This window comes from Natrix helvetica, assembly GCF_964273705.1.
Source record: "Natrix helvetica genome assembly, chromosome: 3".
NCBI lineage: Eukaryota > Metazoa > Chordata > Lepidosauria > Squamata > Natricidae > Natrix > Natrix helvetica.
In genome coordinates, this window is record NC_138549.1 from 111,963,832 (window position 1) to 111,984,207 (window position 20,376).

Genomic DNA, 20,376 nt, shown 5'->3' on the forward strand with positions numbered 1-20,376 from the left:
GATGTACGAGCGCCACGGAACGCGCGCACGAGGGCTGCCGAACTTTCCGAGTTTGACACGTGATCCAGATCTTAAAGCTAAGGATACTGCAACGTTCTAAGCGCGGCGACTTTTGGCCAATCTGAACGCGTCGTCTGTCGGGTCTGCGAAGGGAAAGCGGGAAAGCTCGCCCGCGTCCAAAGAGGGACACGAGGCAAAAAGGTGGAAAGTGTTGTTATTCCGCCACGCGCGACTATTAAAGAGGAAGCTTGGGAAGAAGAGCGGCTTTCAACCGAAGGGCGTTATGGGGATGAGAAACGGCCTGCTTTCCTCGTAGTCGCAACTAGGAAGTCCTGCTGCGATATTGGTTAATCTTATTCCTAATTGTAGGAAATTGCAACCATCGCAGGAAAACTGTTATTTGGCAGAAAGCCTAGGATGAAACAGGCACAGTAAATAAAACCCTAAGATGGTTGTGGGAATCTTTCTGCAGGGCCATGTGCATCAAATGCAGAGGGGAAAAAAGGCTGACATTACCATTTTGAATCGACTTACTTGAGAGCAAGCGCTCTTTAGTTGTACTTGCTGATGAATACAGGTATACAGGATTGCAAAGGTGGTTTCTTTTCCAGGTCAAGGCTTAGTGATTTTAGTAGGACAAGCTTGTGAACAATTGTAATGTGCTCAAGCTTTCTTCTTCTTCTCCTTATTGCAGACTCTTCCTATTTACTTTCTAAGACAGGAGGGGGGAGGAAATGCAGTGTTGGAGGATTTTCCTCTGGGGAATTCTAATGGGTCATGGCTTGTGAAGAAGAGCTGTTCTCAAAATGTAACAATCCGTAAATACAAGCTTTTGAAGTCCTTAAAAAGGTTTCTTCGCCTAGCCCAGTAGGTTTTGTTGGTAGTGGTTTTATTCAACCCTTTTGAGCTAGATGAAGAAAAAAAATGTAATGCAAGCAAAACAACAGCTGCCATCCTCTGGGGATTTGTTACTTGTGTGATGAATCAGAGAGGGAAAAGGGGGGTTTTAAGTAACAGGCTAGAGAAGCAAAGAACAACAAGGAATTGATAAGAAAGACCCTCACACTTATGCTTTCTGTTGCTTGGAAGCAAGGAATCACCTTTGGCCAATATACTGGCATGAAATTTTTGAGAGCCTCAAAAACCGTCTGGATATAGGAAAACAATAGGGGCTTGCAATCCCTACAGGTTGGGAGGAGCACCGAGACAGGGCAGTCCACAAGTTGGGCTTGGGCAGCAGAGTATGGATGCAAGCAGTACAAGAGTTGAAATCCTTAAGGCATCTTCATTTCTAGTTAGTTTACCTATAGCAGTCAAACAGGTAAAGGTGCGAAAAGCCTCTAGAAGATGACATTTTGAGAGCTTTTAAAGCAGGAGCTTGAATAAACTCATTACATGACCCTAAAGCCTGACATTCACATACTTGAATGCAATACATGCCACGAAACAATGTCTGCCTCTTTTCAGATAAATTTGCAAAGGTTGATTTGCTTTTACAAATATCAGATGCTGGTATGATTTTTGCTAATTGTGTAAAGTAGTAAAATTGGCCACAGTTGTTTCAGACAGGAAATATGTTTTATTTTAAACTTTAAAAATGAAATTATCAGTGTCCATGCATTGTAAGTGAAACAACCTTATTTTTAAATTTTGAAAAAGAGATTTCGATATTTCAGTTGAGTCATCTTTTCTGTGACCACAAGAAACACTAATTTAATAAATACAAATAAGCTGATTTACTTGTAATCCTGTAAATGATTATTGTGAAGATATACCATACTGCAATACAATTACTTAGTTATTGCAGTACAATTTACTTTGCAATTAATGTGTATTAATGTGTATTTAATTTTATACTCCCTTCCCTTTTGCCCTGTATACATATTAATATATATTCCCATTTTTCATAACTTTTACATTTTTGTCACCCACATACATTATTACTACTTGTGTTATCCTGTAGTGATGGAGCCCTATATAAGCATATTGGCTTCCGTACATTCTGGTGCCACTGATATAGTACTTCTTTTGTCCTGCACCGGAGAGAGCTTGGTTGTGATTTTTAGTTGGATGGGAAACCAAGAGGAAATCTTAGACCCGTGATGGCGAACCTCTGGCATGCGTGCCACAGGTGGCACACAGAGCCCCCTCTGCTGGCACGTGAACCGTCACCCCAGCTCAGCTCCACAATGCATGCGTGCGGACCTCCCCCCCATTTTTGGTCCCAGGATGCTACGGGAAGGCCTGCTAGGCCCAAAATGGGGCACAGGGGGTGTACTGTGTGCATGTGCAGGGGGTGGGCTGCGTGGGGGGTGTCATGCACATTTTGCATTATGGGTGTGGGCGTGTATGCGCTTTTGGCACGCAACAACATCACTGTCCTAGACCATGTGCTAAACCATGAAGGTGGAAAAAATTTCCAGAAGAAACTATTAAGAAATGTATTCTAGCAAAACACTCTACAACAATGAATCCGTGAAGTCTGGAGTTAAACTTCTTTGAAAAAGGTATATTTTTCACCTCATGAGTGTAAATTTAAGTCCATATTTACATAATGAAAATTAATGTTTCTTATATTAGCATATAGTATGGACAATTTATCTTCCTGACAAAATTTAAATGTAACAGTTTTTTAAAAATGTACATTATGAAAATAATTTCAACCATATGCTGTACAAAAAGTCCTAACATGCAAACATGATGGAGGTTATACAAGTTCATTGATATGTACATTGTAATTAACTGCAAATACAAAAATAAATTGAATATACAGTCATGGTTACCTAAAATAAATGCAAACAAAATATAGATGTTTGTATCTGTTTAAAAATATCAAGCTATTATGAACATTGCATTTTATGTAGATTACCTTAATGCCTGAAAAAAATCTATTTCTTTTTTTAAAAAAATACTAGCAAAAGAAAATTAGAATCACAAGGAATTTCATAGAACATAATTTTGTCACAAAATCTTGTTAAAAAGCAAATAAAAGGAATAGCGCCTAATTAATGATCCGTTACCCAAATATGGTGAACAGATTGGTTTTGATCTGAGGAAACACTACAAGTAGCTGTAACAATACAAATAAAATATATAAGCCTTAAAAGTTTAGAACTTTATGTTCTAAAAAAGTGCAGTTTACAATAAGTGTAAAATGCACATATAAGTACTATATCTACTCACTATTTGTGCTTGAAATGGATATATTTCAGTAATTTCTATTGATAGCTCAAAATATTCCAAATTTTACCCTCAATTGCAAAATAATAATAATTCTATGGAGCTGCAAACTTATCTAATGGAATTATTCTGTAATACACTACATTTCCTTGACAAAACATACAGATTCATATTTACTTATAATAAAACTTCATAATTATTTGCAACAATGAGCATAAATATTTGGGGCTAAAACACATTGAAATTGGTGGAACATTTTACCAACAAAACGTGCTTATATTTAAAATACATGTCCAGTTTTGCCATTGTAACTTAATTTTGATTTTAAAGTTGAAATCACTGTCTTCACAAATGTTTACCTTAATTTATTTTGAAGTAAATGGGAATATTTCAAAGGAAAGATTTGAAAATCACATTTGGGTTTATGAGGCCAGAATGTATATTTAGATGCTATTATTCTTGTACGAGACCCACCTAAAATTATTTCAAGTATTCCAGAAACAATCAGGGGATTGCTTAATAATTGCTTTTATTAACAGTGCCAATATATTATGGCAAATTTATTGTAGATTAATTAAAATTGAACCAATAACTCTCACATCAAGCTTCAAAACTCAAAACTATTAAAGTTATATATAATTTTTATGATTTATCCCTGAATAGGTCGTATTAATAGTTTTGAAGGAATATTTAATATAAACTAAACAGTTAGTTAAATACATTTTTCATATAAAAAAGTGGAAACTTCATTAAAATTAGTATTAGAATAACAACTTACATTTACTTGTTTTCAAGGAAAGCTGTTGTCTATACAATACTTGAATTAATGGTAAGATTGAGGTTTCAATGTATGAACTGCACATTTGTTTTGTTATGTAGCATTGCTCTACCTGAACATGTAATTGGCATTACTCCTCCCACAGACCGCCCTGTTTCTTTGTCTAGTTTCAGTGATCCAACAATAACAACCTTGCAATCTCTGAAACAGATGGGTATGAATAGAATGGATCAAATATATCTCCAACTGACAGTAATATTCTACTTGTAGTAATAATCCTATAATAATATAATAAATGTACTGTCATTACTTTCTAACAGTATGAACTATAGATTCAGATCTTTAGGTGAAATTTCACAGGTTTTTTTAATACAGTAGATAACTTACAGATATAAGAAATATTATATCATTTAGATATACTCCAGTTTTTGTTCTTGTACATAGACAATGAGATCTAAAATCTATTAATACTTTCATAATAGTTGGTTATTACTTTTGTAATTTTTTATGCAAACATATTTTATGTTTCAGAAGTATTGAAGTTCCAGCACTACTCTTCTTAAAGGATAGTTTATATATTTCTTTAAATATTGATAATATTGATGAACAATTGATACAGGTATATTCAAGTGATTAAAGATTATTTCATCAATTAATATGGATGGCACTACTATGTGTACATATTAAGGACTTTAAACAGAAATGATGAGTCTGCATCCCATCAAATAAAATTCTGATTCGTATGACCATAGTTATGATTTATTGAAATGTACTCTATCTAAAATGGACTTGGTGACTTTCAGATTGCAAAATTTAAATACAAATATTGACTAATTGTTAACTCAAAGATGAAAAGCAGTTACCTAAATGGGGATGGAAGGTGAATTATAAACTATCACTTGTATATGACAATCAATAAAAAAGTCACAATTAAAAGCCTTGTATACAAAAAGGGAGCACTTCTCAAATTCTTATTTAGCCTTACAGCATAATACCATACAGTACAAGTAACTATTGCAGTAGTATATGTACTTACTCCAAAATGTATTTGCTCCACATGGATTTACATACGTTATTTTAATAATTCTACAAGGTATACAGATACACTGTCACCACTTAGATAATTCACTTTGTTTCCAAGTCCAATTTAAGGTGCTGGTTGTCACCTTTAAAGCCCTACATGACCTGGGTCCTGGTTATTTGAGGGACTGTCTTTTTCCGGTTATATCTGCCTGATCCACCAGAACAGGGAGGCAGAGTATGTACCAGGTCCCCTTCTCTTAAGGCAGTCCATCTGGTAGGACCAAGAAGAGCCTTCTCCATGGTGGCTCTCTCCCTGTGGAAAACCATCCCTGTGGAAATAAGATTGGCCTCCACACCTTGACACTCTTTTGAAAGGCCCTGGATAAATGATTTTGCCAGCAGGCCTAGGGGACACAGAGTGATAGGGAACTCATCAAGTGGTTTGGTTTGACTGCTGTCCAACTGATAGGTTGGTGGGTGAAGCTGGCAAGGATGCCAGATGTGGTCAGGGTCAGTGGTAAAAAAGCATTCCAGATAAAAAATTCTCAATGCATCCTAGCATAAAATGTTGCTGATCGTTATAGTCTAAGCCTTTCTCCCTTTTCCTTCGAGACTACACAAACCAAAGTGGGGTTTATAAAATACAACAGGAAAGCAGAAACACTGATGAAACACATGGAAGAATGTATCAGACCAGGGGTGAGCAACTATGACCCCTATATGGCTGGCTCAGGAATTCTGAGAGTTGATGTCCACAAGTTGTAAAGAGGCTATAGTTGCCCATCCTTATATTAGACCTTTCTTACAACCCATACTGAGTAAAGATTCTGGGAAGAATTCCAGAATCCAGGTGTCCAGTGAACTTTGGACAATTTTGACATTTTTATTTTTAAGGAAATAACATTTTGAATGCTCACAATTATTACTGTGCTTGGGAGTAGTGAATAAGGCTGAGGAAATGAACATGTTTGCAGTGGGTAGGTAGATATGTAAAATATACAAGTTTATCATTTTATGACACCTGATTGTCCTGCCAGCAGTCATCCCCTAAGGCATGGGTGTCAAACTCAATCGTGTCATGGGCCAAATCATTATATTTTTTGCCTTGCGGACCTGGGGTGGGTATGGCCTGTGCGTGCATGGACAGAGATTGCCAGAGAAACATACAAGAACAGGTAATTGTCAAACACATCTGCTACTTCTGTCTATTACTGATTGCAAATCCAGTCTGAACACTGGTCATTATACATACATACATGGCCAAAACAGGCCAATGCTTTAGTCTTACTCAGCTCTTTGTTGAGTCAAAATCTTCACAAAACGAACAACTAAGGAAGCTAGATTATTTCTCAGTTCTCATAGCCTCATTAGATAAGTTTACTATTAGTAGATTTCAAACACTTAAAACCACACATATACTTTAATCTCTTTATTCAAGGGCCTACTTAATCTCTTTGTTAATCTTCTTTCCTCTTTCAAAATTCAAAGTGACAGTAAATCATATTACCCAATATACAAATGTCCTGTATATGTACAGGATCCAATCTGGGTCGGTCACTGGGCCAGAGGTTTGGTCTTCCAAACTTTTGGACTCATGCTGGAGCCCATCTTCAGGAAACTTCTCTCTTACCAGACTCGTAAACCAGGACCGGTGACTGAACCAGACTGGATCCTGGGATGTGTATATTTGCCTTCATTTGTGCATATCTATGCTCCATTTTCAATCCTTCCACTCACTTTTATATTGTTTGGGTGCTGAATAGCACATTAGCATCTTTATATTGCAGCATCTACTTGTATCCAATTGCCTACCTCTTTGCCACAAGGTTATACTGCTCCTCCCTCCCTCCCTTTCTCTTTTGTGATGAGCCACTTCTTGCGAAAAAAGCAAGACTGCAAAGAATCCAAGGTCACATTCTCATGTAAAAGAAAAAAGGAGCTTGTGATCCTACTACACCACTGCTTCAACAATCCTCCTGAGGACAGAGACTCTGCTCCCAGCCGTCATGTCCTCATGTCCCACGATGGGCAACATCAGCTGAGTCCTAATCACAGGATTATCAAAGAACCCCGGCACAACAAAAAGCACACTTTGCAGTCTTGTCATACTTTCTGATTGGCCTTCTCCACCTCAAACCTTTGTAGCAAAGGTGGCCAAGTTCAGGAGTACTGAAACAATGATATTTGACTCAAGCTGTCATGACTGTCACAATTTCTTTCCTTGATCATCATTTCACCTGTGTAGTACTGCTGTGCCACTTGATAGCAGAGTCCTCAATAATGATGAATCAGGTGGTCAGAGCTCAGGATATGGAGGGCTTAAAGGGTTACATTATTAATGTATTTGCACACAATGCACCGATGAGTTACTTCATGGCCCTCCTGATGTCAGATGTGCTCTAGTGCCAGAAGTGCATGACAAACTGCCACACCAGGAATTATAGCAGAGAGTAGGGAAGTTATGCATCTCAACAGTTACTACTGTGCTGGTTCTTGTTCGTGCTGCTCATCAATTGGATAATCCCATATTTAAATCCTACTTACCCTTTTCTTGGAATAATATCCCTTTTTATCTAAGATGTTTGTTTAGTTCAGGTTATGTCAGCAGTATCATATTGCCCAATGCTTTAGGCAAGTGCTCTTCTTTGATTTAGTTCAGTTCATTCAGTGACCATTTGAAGTTATAAAGGCATTAAAAAAGTTGAGTTATGACCATTTTTCACACTTAACGGCTACTGTAGCATCCCCGTGCTCATGTAATTGAAATTCAGATTGGCAACTGATTTATATTTATGGCAGTTGCAGTGTCCTGGGTCATGTGATTACCTTTTGGGACTTTCTTACAAGGAAAGTCATTGGGGAAGCCAGATAGCTTAACTGTATTGCTAACTCAATAACGGCAATGGTTCAGTATGGCAAGAAAGGCCATAAAATGGGACAAAATTCACTTTATTGTCTCACTTAGCAACATAAATTTTGGACTCAATTGTGGTCGTAAGTTGAGGACTACCTGTACATCAACTTGGAACTCGGAGAGAGCCCTGAAATTTTCAAACGTGTGACTGCCACCACAGAGCATCAAGTCATAAGTCCTGCATTAGACAGTGTTAGTCAGGATAGGTATCAGCTTCCCACAGTTTTTAGCAACCTGCACATAGCTATCAACAAGACATATAGTATTCTGCCCTCGTTTCTTGATTTGGCCTACTTTGAAGGGCTGACACTGGGATTACTGAGCCATGACATGTACTATCCTGAGGACAACAGGCAAAAGGCCTGTATCCAGCCACAAATCATATTAGCTACATAATACAAAGGAATCTTCCAGCAAGTCCTGTCTTTGATCCTTGATGATTATGTTTGATGGAAGGGCAACACAGTCAATGTCACTGCTGTCATGGGGATTAGTTACTGCTGGGTGGGGCCCCGGGAACTGGCCTTCTGATTTCATGGACAGTCTGCTGATATTCACTTCAAGATGATCTGCTTGCTTGCTTGCTTGCTTGCATTGCTGCATTTCCTTTTGAAAGAAAAAATATGGATGTCCATATTTGGAGACAAAGTTATGTATGTGGTTATATATAAATATAACAATAAACACATAGGAAGAATACTGTGAAATGTAGTAGGTGATAGTAAAGATCTAGAATCATTGTGACTGATATTTCACAATGAATTCCCAGTTGGATCAACTGCTTGCCAGGTGAGCCAACATAGTGGTTACATCATTATAAATCTTGGTATGATTCATGCATGTACCTTGGAAAGAATTTGATACATATACTGCCTCTGACTCTCCTGAAGGTAAAGGCAATTCCACAAGATTACTTAAAAGACTATTAAATCAATAGATAACCTATGAAAATCCTACCATTGGGTTAGGGTTAGAGTAACTCAAGATATGAGTTAGGATTATTCATATCGTGTCCCTTGTGTCCTATCACCTGAGTGCATAGATCACCATCATTAAAAGCTAGGACATTTGGAGAGGCAATGGAAAAGAAAATGGTGTCCCTTATTCCCACTTGAGGATGTCTGGACAACTCACTCTTTCTAGTGCTCCAGTGAGCTAAAGGAAGCAAACTTACTGCTTCCTATACTGATTCCTGCCCAGCAGCTAGTTGTCCTGAAAGGGGTGGTGGGAGTGGAGTGATTCACAATGATATTTATAATTGCAACAGCACATTAAGGTGCCTTTTTATTGTCCACTGCATACAGTTCTATACTAGAGGATGTCAATTACTTTACTGGCATTATGGATAACTACAGTTTACTGGCTCCTTACACATATATCTGTTGTGTAACAAGTGCAATCCAATATTATTTGGAAAATACCTCGAACAGAAGATTGTTGCAACTAGACAATAGGTTCCACAGGAAATGAAGAAAAAATGTACTGGTTAATCCAAACATGCACCCCTACCGCCAGAATTATTTACTTACAATCTGCACAAGAAATGGAGGAAGGGCTGAAGGCCAAAGGCCTTTCCCTAGAAGATTGGCTCATCTAGTGTTTCTCAACCTCAGCAATTTTAATATGTGTGGACTTCAACTCCCAGAATTTCTCTCACGCTGGCTGGGAAATTCTGGGAATTAAAGTCCATGCATTTTAAAGTTGCTGAGGTTGAGAAATGCCTATTTATTGGTAGATCAAATTCTTCTTCCCCACGCTTGCTTTGTCCCCCCCCCCCCTCCACTCCACCTGCAGCACAAAAACTATGAAGTGAATTTGAAAAAGCCATTCAGGTATCAAATATGTTTAAACTGACCAAAAATCAAGTCAGAAACCAGCCAGCCACATTAATTACTAGAAACTATCAGTGTTATAGATCTTAAACCATATAGAGACAAAACATACATATATATGCACACACACACACTCACATTGGGAAAAGCAGCCAATATCTCACACTCCTCCTCTAGTCCCCAAGAGAAGAGGAAGCCATTCTGAAGAAAAGTAGAGAAATAAAGATGGAACAATTTTGTAAGGTGTAGCCATCTAAATAAAAAAAGACGAGACTTGTGCTTTTGCCTTTGCTATCACTCACGTCCTGTTTATTTCATGAAGGCATAGCTAAGAATACAAAATCTTTCTGCATATATTTTCAATGTTATAAACCTATGCATTTTTTAGGTCCAGGTAGCTTTTTTTCATAGCATTAACTTTTATTGGAAAATGTCTCCATCTCCCCCCCGTCCCCCCCACCACCTCCGTTTTTTCTTAGGCATGATGATCACTTAATTGATCGAGGTCCTGTTCCGGGTGCAGCCTCGTTGAAGTTCATTGATTACACTTTCTATTCAACTGCCACTTATCCATCTACAGATTGGCATGCGTTTATATCAATATTTTATTCTTCCCACTTCTTAACACTTTTAATCCCGGTACAAGCCATTCGCATGCAGGAGAAGAGGGAATGAGGAACTTCCCGCGCTGTGACGTACGTTGCCATGGTGACGTTCCAGCAGCGTCTTGTGCTGGGAGGGGGGGAATAGGGATGAAAACAAATATGGCGGAGAGCAGGACAGCAGAAACGGGTTAGTAATTGCTGTAGTTTTCGGGAGGAGGGGGCGAGATTTGGGAGAATTGCCTGGAGGGTCTTTGCGGAGAAAGGGAATGAACATACATGGGTAGGGAGGAACGGCTTTGGGAATAGGTAGCAGAAAGTCAGTTCAGCTCTGAGTGTTTTGGTAAGGAATGACCTCATATTCTGTGCAAAGAGTGTTGCTGTCAACAAACAAGCGTTACTGTATATTTTCGGACATAAATACAGCAGTCCCTTTGCGGGACATGCAGGTCAGAAAGGGATCTACTTACAGGATGAAGTAAGTTTAGGCCTCTTTAGTTTGTGGGGTGGGGGGGGATCCTTATACTTCCAGGTATATTAGTGTATAGTGATAGCTATAAAGCCTCCCACAAAAGAAATGTCGTTTTCGGAAGCAAGGGAGCTTTTTGAGGACCATAGAAAAATTACAGATAAAAGCAAGGAGTGCTATCTAAAGAGTGAAGGGGAATGAAGCAGGGCATAGGGTTTAAAATGAAAATGTCCCCTGGATATATTCATAAAAAGGGCTTAGATGTCTGAATTAAAAACATAGCCTAACCTAAGCAGTATGGGGGGGGGGGGGGATGACAGTAGTCATATGCCAGACCCCAAGGGTTCGAAAAAGGCCAAAGAAATTTGAGGTTGATACAAGAAGGTTGGAATCACAGATAGACAATTTGAGGTCCTCAGTGATTTCAGGCAAAGGTCTTAATTACTGTTCCTGCAGCAATTCTACCTTTTCTATCTGAAAAGAAAAAAGATAGGAAAAAGTTTTTTATAATTAAATACTAATTGTGGTGAACGTTGAAAAATGCTATACATTTTTACTTCGTGTTAATTAAATCTGATGTAAGAAATATTTATGAATATCAATATTAGTCTTATTGTTTTAATGTAATTTGTTCTATTGGGTGAACACAGAAATCAAGTATCTGAATTTTTAGGTGTAACATTTTATTTCCAAAGGCCAGCCTGGTCTAAAATGGTAATTTTCAGGCAGGTGCTGACATTTCTACACAACTACAAATACTTAACATAACTAAGGTTTCAGGGGCTTAAACCTCATTTTGGCATCCTTTTACCATTTGGCCATTATCTGATTACTACTTCTGTCATTTCACTTCCAGGAATTATCATTCTCTTTTGACATACGTTGTTCTACCTCCATTTTTGTCATTACAGACCATATTGTTTCTTCTTTCCAGTCCTTCATCAAGCACTACTGTATGACACTTACCTGTATTTAACTTCATTTTGGCTCAGTTTAAAACACTGAAAAGAAGCAGGCGGCATCATGAGCTAATCAGTCCCCACTTCCAGTTGACCAGCAGGAGAGTTAAAAATCCCTCACTCTCCATGCACATAAAAGGGAAAGAAAATACTATGCTGTATATTTTGTCTGGTCTTCTGTAAGGAAAAGCTGAGCAATTGCTATGTGGAAAGCTTCTAGCTGCAAAGTAGCATTTCCTCTCACGCCTTTAACATTCTCTTCAAAACTGGAAGAGTAAAAGGAAAACATGTATTTTCCAACTAGGTATTTTTTGCAATACTTCATTCTGGTTGAGAGAAAGGAAGACATTTCTTCCTTTCCTAACAAGTCTATTGTTAGGAACCAGCTAACAAGGTGCAGAAATCAGAAGGAATTTAAAACCACTGACTAAGATATTCCTGTCAATTATCTGGCAGAAATAGGTTTAAGAGGTAATGTCTTACAGCTATTCTAGTAATACCACCAGCTTCAGATATGATGGTGTAAGTACATCCTTAATGCCCATATCTAAGATTTCCAACCCATTTTCTTTCTTTTTTTTCTTTTCAGAGGTTTTGGTAAGTGGGGGAAACTGAACTTTGACTTTCTGGTCTTCGTTCTCTTCTTCCCTATCTGAAGTATATTCTTGATTCATATGAGCCCTGGAGATACGCTGGGGAGAGGTAGAGGAGAGGAGAGTTGCTGGATTCGGAGCTTTACTGCTTGCAAATGATCCCAAATAAGTTTTAAATTAAAAAAAGTAAATCAGAAGGGCTGAGAATCTTAATGAGCTTTAGAGAGGTGAGATTCTAGGAGTGCCCATTGGCTCTACATTACGAATTAAGAATTAGACTAGTGTTACCAAATGATCTGTAATATGTCACTTACAAGAAACTTTGTAAGTTCATGTAATGGAGTGGTGTTTTTTTTTTTTGCTTAAATCCATACAGACAGCACATTGTAAAATCCCAATTATATGTTGGGATAATAATTATAGGATTTACTAGGTTGTGTAGGACCTGGATTTCTAATGAAACGCATCATGACACTATTTGTTTTCAGTGTATGTAGCTCAATCTTTAACAAAAATGGTTCCGAAAGGATCTTAAAAATAAGTGAAGTGATAGTTTCTGGGTTGTGAAATATATCTCACAAGGAAAAGAGAATGATAATATGAGGGGAAAAACCCCTCAGTTCCCTGTTCTATAAAATTACAGTTTACATAATAACCAGCTGGGAGAAACAGTTCAGATTGAGAAAGGGCCAAAAGCAGCTGGTCTCTTAGCAGAAACAATGACATAGCACTGCTTTTATTCCTCTCAATTTGCTCTGCATCACTAGTAAATTATTATAATTTACTATTTTTACTAAGATAATTTGCTTCAAGTTATATATAAATCTTTTATTACAGAGAAGTCAGTTTTAACTAATAATGCATTTTTATCATTTATGAGCAATATTAATTTTAAACAATTTGTGTGAAACATTTTCAATATAAAAATGTACATTAAGTGTTATGATAATCCTTGTTATATAGTTATTAAATGTTGGAAGTTATAGAAAACTAAATTTATTTCTAAACACTAAACATCAACTTAATTCTAAATATGAATTCATCAACTGTTTTTTTTTAATAAGCATACATTTTTAAAGGATCCTTTTTGAAAGAACTGTACAGGTAGTCCTATAGTAATGGGGACCAGAATTTCCATTGCTAAGTGATGTTATAAAGCACAATATTGAGTGACACAGTTGTTTAATGATGGCAATTGTGGCACTCTCTGTGCCATTGCTATTAGAATGACACCAGTTGTTTGGTAAGGGCCTATTTCAATCTAAGCTTTTCCCAGCTTGGTGCTTCCAGCTCCAAGCCTTAATAAGGTAAGAGATGGCTTCTTTTTCAGTTTCCCCCACCTGCTTATCTCCCCTCCATCTCTCTCATTTTGGCTATTGTCCTGCACTCTGCCCACACTGCTAGCCAGCTGGTCTTCCCACCCTGTGCTCCATACTTCCTCTATTGGCCTTGCCACCCTGTGCTCTGTTCACCTGGCTGGCCTTGCTGCCTTGTGCTCACCAATGAATCTTTGCCATCTTCCGCTGCTGATGGGGCACATTATGTGAGGCAGCTGCTTGTTGCCTCAGCCTTGTTCCCAAGGCCACTCACACCATTCTCCAAATAGTGTGTGCTATTCTTCAAATAGTTCCCACTCTTCTTACAAAGCGTTGGAAAGCTTTTCAAAAGTTTCTGAGGTGTTCTGAAGCATTGTGACAACTGCACATGCAATTTGGAGAATGGCGGGGGCAATGGGTCCAGCTGAGGCTGCTGGAGGCCTAAGCTTCTACTTCAGCCCTTGTATATTGGTATTGAGAAGATTGCTTTCTTCAACAATCATCCCAAGTGCCAAGAGAGCGCTGAAGGCCCTTTGGTGGATGTGCCTTATCTGGGAGTAAAATGCTGCCTGAATTATGGAACTGCTTCACAGAGTAATACAATTGGTTCCCAGCCTAGTCTTGATTTAAATATCAAGTGAAGGAACAGTTATTCAACTATTTATTTTGAATGTATTTACAATGTAGAATTCTAAGTACATCCAATTTAACAGTGAATTTTGATCCATCTGGTACATTTCTGGAAGTTAGCATTGTGGGATTATTTTGCCTTTTATGTGGCTTTTTAGCTTAATTCTGTTTGTTGATGGAATTGTTGACTATCATTATAGATGTTTATCAAACTGTTTGTATTTATTTTTTTAATTTATTTATTCCTATCCTGCCTTTATTATTTTTATGAATAAGTCAAGGCAATGAACATATCTAACACACTTCCTCCTATTTTCCCCACAAGGACAAAACCTTGTCAGCTGGGGGTTGGGCTGAGAGAGTGACTGGCCCAAAGTCACTCAGCTTGCTTTCATGGCTAAAACAGAACTTGAACTCACATTCTCCTGCTTTCTAGCCTGGATCCTTAACCACTAGACCAAACTGGTTCTTTCATATATTTTGTACATTGTTCTGAGATCCCTCAACATAAGAGCGTTATATAATTAAATAATAATTAAACAATAATCATTACAGTCAGGTAAAACTATGGTTTTAAGTATGATTATGATTCAACTAATAACACCATCTCTTTTTTCCAAATACAAAACATGCCCAATGAGAATTACCAATGAATAGGAATAAGTAAGATTGCATATCTCATTTCTTTGTTTAGATGTCATTAATTTCAATGAAATGTACATCTTTAGAGAATCTGAAGTTGATATTAACAGCATGCTAAAAACAAACAAGCTAAATTTAATTTAATAGGATGTAAATGAGTAACTACAATTTGCTTAAGTATATAGCACTGTAAAGTAAGGTGTGTTATATTGTATATAATGTTTTAATTCTCTGATATAACTATATAGGATTTTATTATGGACCATGAATACTTAGGCCCATTCTCTAGAACAGAAATTGCAATTACTAGAACAGAAATTGCAATATTTATTATAATATTGCAATTTCTTTAAAGCGCTCCATGGCACGGGACCTAGTTACTTGCGGGATCGCATCCTCCCACATACATCCCTGCGGCCAATACGCTCACACAGGGAGGGACTTCTCCTGGTGCCGTCCACTAAGCAATGCCAGCGGGCGACACCGAGGAGTAGGGCCTTCTCTGTGATGGGCCCAACCCTCTGGAATGACCTCCCCCCCGACATTAGAACCACTTCTGACCTCCGCTCCTTCCGGCAAAAACTGAAGACCCACCTGTTCCGATTAGCAGGCCTGGCATAATTCAACTGTCCCTCCTGGCAAATGTATTATATCTGGTTATTTTAGGGGTTTTTTAATTTATTGTATTTGTTTTTAGGGGTTTGAATTTATTCTATATCTGCTTTGTACAGTTCTTTCAACTGCATTTTAACCTCCTCCATGTCAATTGTCAACTGTACATATTTAATTTTATTGTATCTTGTTATATTTTGTATGAACTGTACACCGCCCCGAGTCCCTTTCGGGAGAGGGGGCGGTCTAGAAGCATTAATTATTATTATTATTATTATTATTATTATTATTATTATTATTATTATTATTATTAAGTGTATTATATGTTAAGATACTGTATATTAAGTGTGTGTGTGTGTGTGTGTGTGTGTGTGTGTGTGTTATAAAGTGTATTGTCCCCTTCACTAGAATCCAGGAGACTTTGAGTTCTAGTCCTTCCTTGGCTATGAAAGCCAGCTAGTTATCTTGGCCCAGTTACTCTTTCTCAGTCAATTTACCTCACAGGATTATTGTTGTATGGAAAATAGGAGGAAGAGTGGATGTATTTGTAAAAACAATAAAGGCAGGATACAAATAAATAAAATTAATGCTTTAAAATATCTTATTAGGAGTAATTTTCAGACAAACGTTTTTGAAAAGAAGGCCTTGCCTGGGAGACCCAAAGGGTAATGTAGTTGTAGGGGACTAGTCCTCGCTATCCAACTCTGCTGGCAGCTCCGCAGGCCAAAAGCTTACCGTAACAGCTGGCTGATATCATTAGAACTATCCCTCTTCCTCCATCAAATTGCCTTCTTGGAAATTTTCTTGTCTTTTGGGAATTTTAATGTTTTAAAAATTTTAACTGTAAATTAATTTTTACATTTTAATTTTATAAATTGTTTTATATGCCAATATTATGCTCTCTACTCCCAGAATCTCTCTTTGAGGGAGATATGAAATATAAACAAGCAAGTAAGTCAGGGGAAAATATGCCCCTTTATGACCTGTAGACTTCAATGCCCAGAATTCCTGAGCCAACCATGCTGGTTCAGGAATTCTGGGAGTTGAAGTCCACAGGTGTTAAAGGGGCCATAGTTGTCCCCCACTGAAATATGTAAATAAGCATTAGGTTTTGCCACCGTTGCAAATTCTTAATAAAGAGAACCACTCCATTTTATTTTGTGTTGAGTTTTTCATTATATCTAATTGGCTTCCTTATTGTTATTCCAACAGGTAGCGACATAGAAATAGATGAAATCATTACAGGAAACTTAAGCAAATATACAGCTTTTCCACCAGGTTACTATGGACAGGCAAAAAAGGGTCATCTTGTATTTGATGCCTGCTTTGAAAGTGGTAAGTGGATTTCTAGTTATCAGATTAATTGGTGATAGCTATTAGGTTTTAAATTTAGCTCAAAAATATTTACAGAATTTATTTATCAACTGCCCATGTCCCTCATAGAGGAACTTAATATATTGAGAATAAGCCTATATTTTTAAAAGATAGATGTTTGACTTTATGAGACTTTGACCAATAAATAATTATTCTTTTTTTTTTTTCAGAAAATTTTATTGGTTTTTTAAAACATTTATAAGGAAAAGGGTAGGTGGAATGGTATACAAATTTTGGCAGTTGCAAGTGTGGCAGACGCCCCCTCCCTCCAAACTCATAAGATACATCTATGTATAAAACATTAATACAAATTCATATAAAATCAGCATATTAATTCTAAAAATTTTTTTTTTCAATCAGCTTATATATTATGATATATAGTCTAGATATAATTTCATTATTACTTTCGGTCTGTTTATAACAATGTGATTTTCTTATTCATTTTTGTGATCTGAGCTTTCTTGGTGTTGCCCCTTCTCCCCCTGCTGGCAGAGCTCCGGCCCCTCCCGTGTCCTGTGTGACCGTTGAAGAGTCTTCTGTTTTTTCTAGGTTCGCTTTATTTTTTTCCATAAAGGCCTGAGCCTCTATGGGTGTATTAATTCTAATTCTTGCCTCCTCCAGAATATCAGCATCCCTTCAGGCATCAACCATCTAAACCACACCCCTTTCTGGTATAATTTATTCGCCAATTGCGAATAATTTTTCCTTTTCTCCCTAATTTTTTTGGGGATCTGCTTCAAGATGGTTATCTCCCTGTCGTGATATGTCAATGCTTGCCCCCTTTGTACACCCAGAATTATGTCTCTTGTGCTTTTCCTAAGAAATTTAATATGGACCTCCCTGGGTACATTGTGTGTTCTGGCATATGCTGAATTCACTCTATAGACCAGGTCTATCTCCTATTCCATCTGTTGTTTATCTTTGTGTATATATTCAGCTAAGATATTAGTCATAATGTCCCTTATATTTTCCCCATCTGCTTCTATAACATTTTGAAATCTAAGATAAAAGGACATTCTCTCAAATTCTGTTTTCATTTGTTGGATATCAAGTTCTTCTACCCCCCCCCCCTCGCCTCCGCCACCCCACCCTCCACAAGGTCCAGTCTCTGTGAGTTCTTATAAATTTGGACTTGATTCTCTTTAATTTCTTCCTTCATTTCCTTTAATTGTTTCTTAATTTCTTCCTGGCCCTGTATGAGTTGCTGAAGCATTTGTTGCAAATCCTTCTCTGTACTCTTAGGTTGCATCAGTTCTGTAATCTTTGACTGTGTGGCAGGACTGGATGTTGCAGATGTCGGTGCAGAGGTAGCAAAGCCAGGTTTTCCAGGTGGTGGTCTTTTTGGAGACATAGTTTATAAAACAGAGAGATCAGTCAGTGTAGAGACTGGACAGCTGGAGAAGTAGAGCAGGCAGATGAGTCCAGGAGGCAGAAGATCCAAACAGATGGGAGTTTCTTTAGTCAGTCTAGCAATAGAGAAAAATTTTCTCTCCAGAGGGTTCAGAAAATAGCAATCCACAAGAGATTCCTCTGGGTGACACGGAGACAAATACCGGAAGCCTGAATTTTAAAGGTGGAGTCAGGTTTCACAGTTCATGAAGACACCGGAAGTGTGCCATCTTACCCTGCCAGCTTTGGGCTCAGAGGCATAACAAATTTTTAAAAGTTCAGAAAATTCTCAGTTCACCCATAAATTCTGGAACTAAGTCCAATGAAAGTCACTTTTACAGGGGTGAGGCATCATTAGTTGGCTCTCCCCCCTCCTCCTTCCCCTGGGAGCGAAAGCAAAATCTTCTCAAGCCGCTTGTCCAAGGGGGGGAGAAATCCCCCTCCCTCTAGCCGCACCTCCAGCAAGAATCCGAAAGATTAACTTTTAAAGTAGCTGAAAAGTCCATCAGTTCAAAAGAAAGGGAATGAAGAAAGGAAGCCTCTCACCATACCGCCGCTGCTTCCTTCAATAGTGCGTTGTCCGGTCGGCATGGAGCGAGACGCAGGCGCGCCCTCCAAAACTGCTCCCCGGTGCCTAGAGCGAAGCGGAGAAGCCCCCACCAGCCACTGCCAATGCCAGGGCCCTCCGCGAGCCGCTCCCTCGGCAGGACGCCTCTCCGGGGCGTCCTGTGCCCCCCCAGAAGCGGGGGAAGCCCACCGGGAGAGCGGGAGCGGGCAAAGGATAAATAATTATTCTTTATGCAAAACTAGGAAGTAATTATGAATAAATTATGAATAAATGTATAAAATATGTTTTATTTCCATTCAGCAGAAATACAGGAGGAAGTCCTTGCAGTGAAAACTTTTGTCTGTCCTGATTCTTAGGATTAGAAGGTCCTAAGCACCTGTCTCCATTGGATGCATTTTATATGTAGACATTCTCTATCTTTTTCATCTATCGAAATCTCTCATAAGACATAGCTTTTTGGAAAACAATGTTAAATTACATATTTTTCAGAGTACAAGACAAAAAAAGTGGGTGGAAATGTCTGTGCGGCTTATACAGCAAATGTTGCTGAAGCCCCACCCTTCCGCTGGCTCCCACCCTTTGGCCGTTTTCAGCCTCCGTGCATCACTTTTTCGGCCTCCGCACATCCTGTTTTTGGCCTCCACATGTTGCGTTTTCACCCAGTTCCAGGTGGTGGGGATTGTCGCCACCACCGCTCCCCACCTCATGGACCCATCCAAAAATGCGATGCATGGAGGCCAAAAACAGGGTGTGCGGAAGCCAAAAACATGCGGTGGCCAAAAACATGACACATGAAGGCCAAAAACATGACACATGGAGACCAAAAATGTGATGTGTGGAGGCCAAGAACATGATGTACAGATGCGGCAATGGCCTGTGGTGATCTCTGCAGCCTGGAACAGCTGATTGGTAATATTCCGAGAGGCTGATCCAACCGCCAATCAGCTGCTTGTGCTGAATGAGGCTGTGATTCATCCCAGATGAATACCGATGGATGCTGGTAGGCTGAGGCAGATTTTTTCCCCTATTTTTCCTCCCCCAAAAGTAATGTGTGTCTTATATTCCAGAGCATCTTATACTCTGAAAAATATGGTAAACTGTTTGGAAATATGCTGTCTCCTACCTATAAGAAACCTTGAGATGACTTTATTTTGATAATTTCACCAATAGTTGATAAATATAATAGTATCAAATTTTAAAACACACCAGAAGAATTGTTGTCTAAACTATGAGAATAGCTGAGGTAGGTCCGGACTATTAATGCAAAATAAATTGTACATGTTTTGCTAAAACAGAGAGATTGAATTTGTCCAATTAAATTATAGAGTTTCTTGTGTGCACCCTAGAAAGCACTGTAATTAATGGGAGAGATGAAGCAGCGTAATGAGAGCATTGATCCCAGTTATATTAGGATTTACAGGTTCAAAATATGTAAATTTCATTTTATATTCATATGTAAGGTAAGAATAATTTCTTTTATTTAATACCTCACTGT

At 38.3% G+C, this 20,376-nt stretch overlaps 2 protein-coding genes across 7 annotated transcripts in view; one reads left to right on the forward strand and one right to left on the reverse strand.

Moving 5' to 3' along the window:
• Positions 1-290, reverse strand: part of ELAVL4 (ELAV like RNA binding protein 4) — a 123,737-nt gene extending 123,447 nt beyond the window's left edge. For all 4 annotated transcript variants that reach the window (XM_081949327.1, XM_081949326.1, XM_081949322.1 and 1 more), the window contains exon 1: positions 1-290. This exon is cut by the window's left edge and continues 232 nt beyond it. The gene's annotated coding sequence lies outside the window, so the exon portion shown is untranslated.
• A 10,181-nt stretch (positions 291-10,471) lies between these two features.
• Positions 10,472-20,376, forward strand: part of BEND5 (BEN domain containing 5) — a 918,531-nt gene continuing 908,626 nt past the window's right edge. For all 3 annotated transcript variants that reach the window (XM_081947742.1, XM_081947743.1, XM_081947739.1), the window contains exons 1-2: positions 10,472-10,519; positions 16,763-16,885. In XM_081947742.1, the coding sequence (XP_081803868.1) occupies positions 10,480-10,519; positions 16,763-16,885 (163 nt within the window). In that variant the 5' untranslated portion in view covers positions 10,472-10,479. The remainder of the gene's footprint in view (positions 10,520-16,762; positions 16,886-20,376) is intronic.